The sequence below is a fragment of the Phascolarctos cinereus genome, unplaced genomic scaffold (genome assembly GCF_003287225.1).
Source record: "Phascolarctos cinereus isolate Bilbo 61053 unplaced genomic scaffold, phaCin_HiC Scaffold_5;HRSCAF=322, whole genome shotgun sequence".
NCBI classification, from domain to species: Eukaryota; Metazoa; Chordata; class Mammalia; order Diprotodontia; family Phascolarctidae; genus Phascolarctos; species Phascolarctos cinereus.
Window position 1 is genome coordinate 451385794 of NW_027555958.1, and position 7576 is coordinate 451393369.

Below are 7576 nucleotides of genomic sequence, written 5' to 3' on the forward strand. Positions count from 1 at the left end.
CACCAGAGATGAAATAGCCATGCTCGGGACCGTAAGCGACGAGGGAGGGTCGGGACAAAAACCGAAACAACGAAAGCGCCAGCTCGGAGCCCACTGCCGGGTGCTCTGTAGTCCTCCGATCTATCGGGAGAGACAGAGACCCAAGACAGAGACAGAGGCAGAGACCCAGACGGAGCGAGGCCTGCCCTGACACCTCCTCTCCCAAGGACTAGACCCAGCGCTAGGAATAGGTTTGTTCAGCCTAGATTTATATTTGTTAGAGCGAATGAAAAACGAAGAGAGAGAGGAGTAGGGAGACACCAACGGACAAGCTGCGATCCGTCTGGGGAGGGGGTGCAGGCATTCAGAGCTTGAGCGCGGGGCGCCCAGCATTCCAGAAGCCAGAGTGCCTTCTAATCCGGCCGGAGATATGGCTCCCGAACCTGCTGCCTCGGGCCTGATATAAGGGCTATGTCCCATACCCAAGCCCCCCACCCCCAGACCTTTGGCAGACCTTCGGGTCGATTGCCTCGGGAAGGGGTCCGGCCAAGCAAGGGCAGCGACCTCCCCCCCCCCGCCTTAGTCTCCCCACCTCCCCACCCCGCCTCAGAGCGGAGCCGGCTTTCCTCCCTCCCAGCCAAGGTGGACCAGCTGCAAGGGCACAGGGACTGGGTCACAGCACGAAATGGGCCACGAAGCCTGGAGGGGAGGGGAGGGGAGGCCGTGGCTTCCTCTCCCACTCCGTGCCCCAGGCACTTCCCCTCGGTCCATGCCCCTCTCTATTGCTTGTCCGGGTTGTTGTTAACCAGGGGCCCGTAGAGCCCGCCCCCGTTGCTGTAGACGGGTTCCTTGTGCACGGAGGCTGAGCGGTCCCGCATGAGGTCGCTGAAGGCGTAGTCCATGGGCGGCCGGAAGCCGAGAGTGGGCATGAGCCGGCTGTGGAGTAGGGCGCCATGAAGGCCAGCCCGCGGCTGTGCGCGGCCGCTGAGTAGGCCAGGCGCAGCGGGCTCAGGCCCAAGGGTGTGCCCAGCGGATAGGCGCCTGCCTCCGCGCCGAAGTGGCTGGCGTTGGGCTGTAGAGGCGAGAAGGCCGAACGGCTGCCCAGGGTCCCGATGGCTGGGGTCATGGCCCCGGCCAGCAAGGGTCTGTGGTGTGGGTGGTGGGCGGCGGCCGGGCCGGGCTGCAGCGCGGCGCCCAGGGAGCCCCCGCCGCCGTCGGCGCGCCCAGTCCAGCCCTCGTCTGGGCCCTTGTCCGGGCCGCCGGCCGCCACGGCTGCTCCCCCGGCCACCGCGGCGCCGCGGTGGTGGTTCAGGATCTGCTCGATGGCCTGCACCACGTCCCCGCCGCAGCCCTGCAGCACCAGCTCGAGCACGCTGCGCTTGTGGCTGGGAAACACCCGGGTCAGGATGTCCAGCGGCGTCCGCTGCCGGGGCCCGGGGCCCGAACCCGATGGCGGCGGAGATGCCGCTGCCTCGTCCTTGTCCACCTCGGAGCCCGAGTCGGAGCCCAGAGGGCTGATGGAGCCAGGACTGTCGTCCTCGCCGGGGCCGCCGGCGCCGCTGCCGCTGCCGCCTCCGCTACCCCCTTCCTTCACCGTCTTGGACTGTGGAGAGCCCAGGAACGAGTCACCGTCGCCGTTCTCCGAACCTGAGCCAGGCCGGGCCTCCGGAGATGAAGTGCCGGGCGCCGAGTCTGCCCCGTCCGGGGACACTGGCTTTCCCCCAGGCGGCTGAGGGGAACCCGCCCCTCCCGGCTGCAGCAGGCCTTTGGGAAACAGGTCAAACTTCTGTAGCTTGGCCTCTGGGGAGGGAAGAGAAAAATGGGGGCGGGGAGGGCAGGTCAGGGCCTTTGCCACGCGGGCCCCTTGCCCTACACTAAGCAGGTGTCTTGCCTACACCTCAGCACCATCGAGTGGGCAACCTGGTTCACTGCCACTCTTCCTGGCCCTCTCCACATCTCTTCCCTTTTGTGCCTACCCCCTAGGATCTGGGGGCCCTGGCTGTCTCTGCCCTACCCCAGCTTCTGCCATTTTCGTACTGTACATACGTATGACCTTAGGCAAGTAACTTCCTTTCTGGAGCCTCAGAGTTTTTCATCGGAGAAACCAGGAAAGGGAATTAAATCTCTTTAGTGCCCCCTCCAACTTGAAATCCTAGGATACTCTAAACCTCTGACCTGCATTCTCCTGTGGCCCACCCCCAGGATCGGTGAGCTGAGGGGAGAGGGTGGCGTAGGAGAAACCTGGGCTGCAGTTCTACTCTGCGCCAAGGGGTTCAGCTAGGCAGTCAGAGAGAGTGAGGATTTTGAAAAGCTTCTTCCCTGTGTTCCCCCTCTCCGCCCCCACCAACTCCCTCCCCAAACCAACATCAAAAGGAAAAAAGAAATAAAAACCTCCCAGACTGGGTCCAGAGGCCGACAAGACAACCAGAGCCTCTCTGACCCTGAGACGAATGAAATGTCCCCTCCCCCCTTCCTTTCCGATCTCTCCACCAAATTAGATCTGTATTTGAGCCACTGGGTTTTCGCCTTTCCGGAACTAGAGAAGAGCAAAGGGGGGAAGTGGGGGGGTGTGTATGAGAAATTACCCAAAATCTGGGAAAGAGACAGAAAAATGTGAAAGTTCAGGAAGAGGGGAGAAGTGAGAGAAGTCTGAATGTTTCTGGAAAGCACACTATTTTAGAAAAAAAATTAAATCTACTCCAAATTTCTAATTTTAACAAAGTAGCACTTCCTCGAAGTGAAAAATCCCAATATCACAGAGCCAGTTAAGTGGCCAGGTCCGGGCTAGAATTCATCATCCCAAACTCAATTTACTGCTCTTAGGAAGGGGTGAGAAGGCAGGTGGGAGAGGATGGAAAGGGAAAAAAGAAATAAAAGGGGAAAGAGAAAGGAGAAACAAAAGAAACTAGAAAGAGAAGAAAATTAAAAAGAGGAAAGAATCGAATAAGGAAAGAGGAAACGCTGAAAAAAGAGGCAGGGGCCTAAAAAAGGAGGAAGAAAAAGAAACCACGGTGAAGAAAGTATAAGAGTAGAGATTAAAAGGGGGAAGTGAAGGGAGAATCCCGGGAGAGAGGGAAAGGGGGAGAAAGGCGAGTGAAGAGGAGGGACGAATGAGAGGGAAAGGTGGGAAAAAGAAGTAAGGGTGTAAAAACGGGAGAAGGTAAAAAGAAGAGCCCGGGGAGGGAATGAAGAGAGGAAAGAAATGACATTGCTGAGAAAGTGAGACATTAGGAGAATTAGAAAAAAGCAATGGGGAGACAAAAAGGGAAGGAGGAGCTCGAAATAAGAAGAAGGAAGTGTGGAGGGAGAGAGAGAGAGAGAGAGAGAGAGAGAGAGAGAGAGAGAGAGAGAGAGAGAGAGAGAGAGAGAGAGAGATCAGAGACAGCAAGAGAGTGAAGAGAGTGGAAAGTCTCCACGAGAGAATTAGCTATAAATGGAAAAAGAAAAAAAATGCAAAGCCGTGAGAACTAGAAGGGAGAAGCTGGAATTTCTAGACCCAGCTTTCCAGGTTTGGAGTCCATTAAGAGTTCTTCTAGCTTTTAAGTATAAATAAGTATTTAAAAAGAGAGGGAAAGGGAGGAGGACGAGGAAATAACATTGCAGGCGAAAGGCAAGGGTATAAAGAAGAGAGGGAGAGGAAGGGAAAGCTGAACCGGATTTGGGATGACGGAGCAAGAGAAGAAGAAAATACAATAGAGAAGGGAGGGAGGAACGGGAAAAAGTGGCACGGTGGGGCTGCGGGAACCGAAAGAATCAGGAAAGGGGGCCCGGAAAGAAGAGCGCAAGAAGGGATGTGAAAATGCCAAAATAGAGAGCCCTAGCATAAACAAGTGAGGAGAGGCAGGAAAGAGGGGAAAGAGAAAAGAGAAAGTGGAGAAGGGAGAGAGGAAGGGAGGGAGGGAGGGAGAGATCTGAGAAAGGGGGCGTTCAAACTTGAGGAAGTCAAGAGAGAACGAACGAACAGAAGGAAGAGGCAGAAGGGAAGGAGAAAGTTTTCTAAAGAGGGGAGAGGCAAGAGCTGATACTGAGCAGAGGGAAGCCCTCCCCACCTCCCACGCCCGACCAAGTCCGGGGTCCCCAGCATTGCCCCCCTCCCCCACTGCTGTTCTCTTCACCTGTGCCTCCTGCTCCGGCTCCCGCTCCAGCGCCCCCGGAGCCCGAGCCGGGCCCCGGCCCCGGGCCGGCCCCGCTCGCGCTGTCGGGGCACACGGTGCCGAAGACTTCGTAGGCGGGCCGCGGCGGGATGATGCCGTTGGCCGCGGCCAAGGCGAGCCCCTCGGCCGTGCCGTAGAGCAGCTGCAGCTCTCGGGCCTCGTTCTCCTCCTGCGCCTGCTGCCGGCGCAGAGCCACCTGCGCGGCCATGACCCGCTGGCGCTCGGCTATGAGGGTGCACTTGGCGCACAGGCAGTCTTTCCAGCGGCAGTAGCGCTTGTGACCCTTGAGCGCCGACACCACACCGTGGTTGCGGCACCGCGCGCACTTCGGTGTGCGCGGGTACTTCTCGGCTGCCCGCAGCAGCAGGGGTGGCGCCCGTAGCAGGCCGCCTGCCACGCTCACCGGCAGCGATGCGGCTGCCGCAGCTGCCGCCGCCACGGACGCCACGGACGCCACGGAGCCTTGCGCCACCGGGGGCCCGGCCGCCGAGGGCACACTGGGCAGCTCCGAGCGCAGCTCCATTGAGGCCAGCCTTCCACTCCTGTCTGCAACGGGAGGAGAGAAAACAAACCCCCGCCCAGTTGACTTGGCTCAGAGGCCGGGGGTGCGGGGGGGAGGTGGAGAAGGACCCTGGGGCGGAGGGGCAGGATACTGGGCTGGATAGGCCTGGGGTGACCATGCGCAAGGCCTTTCGCCTCGTTGGGCCTGCTTGCTCGACTGTAAAATAAGGAGGTGGGACCTGCAGACCTGAGCCCTTTCTGCCGCGGGCAGTCGGCGCTCTGCTAAGTTAAGTCCCTCCAACTGGGAGCGTTCGGAGCCCTCCACCCCTAGGTCGAAAATTCCGAGTCCCAGGTTCGAATGTACTCTGCCCTAACATATTCTAAGGCCTTTTCTAGCCCCGGCGTTCCAAGGGCCTTTCCAGTCCGAGCTTTCCAGGGTTGGGGTCTTCTAATATTTCTTCCAGCTTTTTAAGTATCCCTTCTATGTAGCACAGGCCCCTAAGCTCCGACATCCTAAGTTTAAATTTTCCTTATGTATGTTCTTTCGTGATTTCCCTACCTACCTAACACCCCCTCTCCCATCCCCCTGCCATCCCCCTCCCAGGCCTTTAAGGGAATGGAAGGGGTGGCCTGCCTATAAAACAAGTTACGCTGGGGGGGGAAGTCTCTCTGGGCCTCAGTTTCCCTATCTGTACAGTAGGAGGGGTTACAAGATGGAGTTCTAAGGTCCTTGCCAGCTCTGATATTTTTTGCACATCCTCCCTATCCTGGAAGCCCCCCGGAAAGTATCTTTCTTTGCGCCCGGGGCCCCTAAATATCTCCTTTCGCCTAAAGGAGGGTTGGAAAGTAACCCTCTGCATTAAGGCTTTCTTCCTCTTGTCCTCCCCCCCCACTTCGCTCCTCAATAGGCTGCTGGGGCGGGGAGGGAGGGGGAGGTGTACCAGGTTTGGTTCCCAGTCACTTCTGGGAGGAAGAGAAGGGCTCTCCGCCCTTCTCCCTTCAGATCAACCTGCGACCAGCAAGCAGACCTCTGCCCCCGCCTCCAGCTACTTGGGGTCTCCGCTTCCTTCCTACCCCCACAGCCTCTCAAGTCACAAAGCCAAGACCCATTCGCATCCACTCGCGCCCCCTTCTTTCAGCGGCCCAGTCCCACCACATAAGGCTGGGGTGGGGGGTGCCTGGCTAACCTCCCCTCGTTACACCTTCCAGCCTGGCCCCTCTCCGCCCCCCCCAGCCCCGGACTATCGCGCGCACCCACCTGGCCCGGACCCCTCGACTCCTCCTTCTCCGTCGGCCGCCGCACACCGGGAGGCAGAGTAGACTTCCCTCTCGGTTCGCTGGGCTGTCTAGGCTCAGGCCCGGGCCTGGGAGGAGGCACTTAACGTAGGCAACTCCCTTATCTGCCCATCTCCGCTCCCTGGGGCCACTAGCGCCAACTTGAAGCCCACTCCTTCCTTCCCCAGCCGGCTCCTGACTCCCCTCTCCTGGCCCTCCCCCCCGAACAGAAATGAAGAAACCCCTCTCCGTGGGCAGGAGGGTCAGAGGGTCTGGACGGGGGGGGGCGCTGCTCAGGGGTCCCGGGCCGGCCTCGGGGACCGGGGGAGGGTAGGAGTCGCGGCCGGTAACCGTCTGGAGCCTCGGAGTTCTGCGACCTGGTGGGAGGCTCCCTCTGGAGTTGGAGCCGGTGCCCGAGTCCGAGCCGGGAGTAAGAGCCGGAGCTAGAGCCCGAGCCAAGGTTGCCGCAGCAGGAGCAGCAGCAGCAGCAGCAAGTAGCAGCAGCAGCAGCCGCCGCCGGCCCCGGGCCGAGTTGCCAGGCGCTGCCCGACGGAGTCTCAATGAGTCGCTGGCCGGCTCTATTGTTGCTCGTTACGTTTCCATTAGACAGAATTTGACAACAATGTGGCGCTTGCTATTGGCCAGGGGACGCAGGCGGGCCTCTGATTGGCCGCCCCTCTGGTTTCCCCCCCTTCCCCCGTGCCCCCGAAAAAGCGCCCGGGGAGGCTCGCGTTCGCCTAGGTCTGGCCGAAGGACTCTAAACTCTAAAAGGTTCCCTGTGTTCTTAAGAGTCGGGGCGGGGGAAGGGGAGGAGTGGGAGGGAGAGGGGAAGGGAAAGGGAGGGGGGAATGGGGAGAGGGAGATCGGAGACCTGGGAAGGGGACGCGAAGACCAAGGGGCAAAAAAAGAAAAAGAAATGAGACCAGGAGGAGTGTTTAAAATATCATGACAAGTAGTTTCCGTGTGTGAGGGAGCGTGTGAATTGCGCCTAATTGCCGCGGCCGGTCTCTATCTCCTCGGCTCCAAGTCTGTACTTTAGTTAATAACCCGTGGGTATCCAGAGGGCCTGAAATCGCTGAGAGCTGAGCTCCAAGGCGGCTTGCCTAGGGCACTGTGGCTGGGGGTCATGAGGGGAGGGGGTGAGGGAGGGGGATGCAGGCGGGCCTCGGAGCGCTGCCTGAGGAAGGTGGCCAACTTGGTCCTTTCCTTCCCAACTCTCTCTTTTTCCTTCTTTCCCTCCTTCCTTCCTCCGTTCATTCCTTGCCTCCTGCTTTCTTCTTCCCTTTTCTTTTTTCCTTCCTTCAACAAACATTTCTTCCTCTCCTGTCTCTTCCTTTTTCTTTCTTTCCTTCCTTCCTTCCTTCCTTCCTTTCTTCCTTCCTTCCTTCAACAAGCATCGCTTCCTCTCCTGTCCTTTCCCTTTTCTTTTTCTTTCCTTTTTCTAATTCAACAAACGTTTCTTCTTCTCTTGTCTTCTCCTTTCCCCCTTCCTTTCAACATGCACTTCTTCCTTTCTCCTCTTCTTCCTTCCTTCCTTTCTTCCTTCTCTTCTTTCTCCTTCGAAGCCTCCTTCCTTTCTTTCTTTTTCTTTCTTTCTTTCTTTCTTTCTTTCTTTCTTTCTTTCTTTCTTTCTTTCTTTCTTTCTTTCTTTCTTTCTTTCTTTCTTT

General features: G+C 58.4%; 1 protein-coding gene across 1 annotated transcript; it reads right to left on the bottom strand.

Annotated features, from left to right (window-relative positions):
* Nucleotides 1-676: 676 nt before the first annotated feature.
* DMRTA2 (DMRT like family A2) lies at nucleotides 677-5181 on the bottom strand. Its single transcript, XM_020987732.2, is given in 3 exon segments — nucleotides 677-910; nucleotides 913-1779; nucleotides 4095-5181. Coding segments are annotated over 3 exon segments (1581 nt in total). The 5' UTR covers nucleotides 4657-5181; the 3' UTR covers nucleotides 677-758.
* Between the last annotated feature and the right edge of the window lie 2395 nt (nucleotides 5182-7576).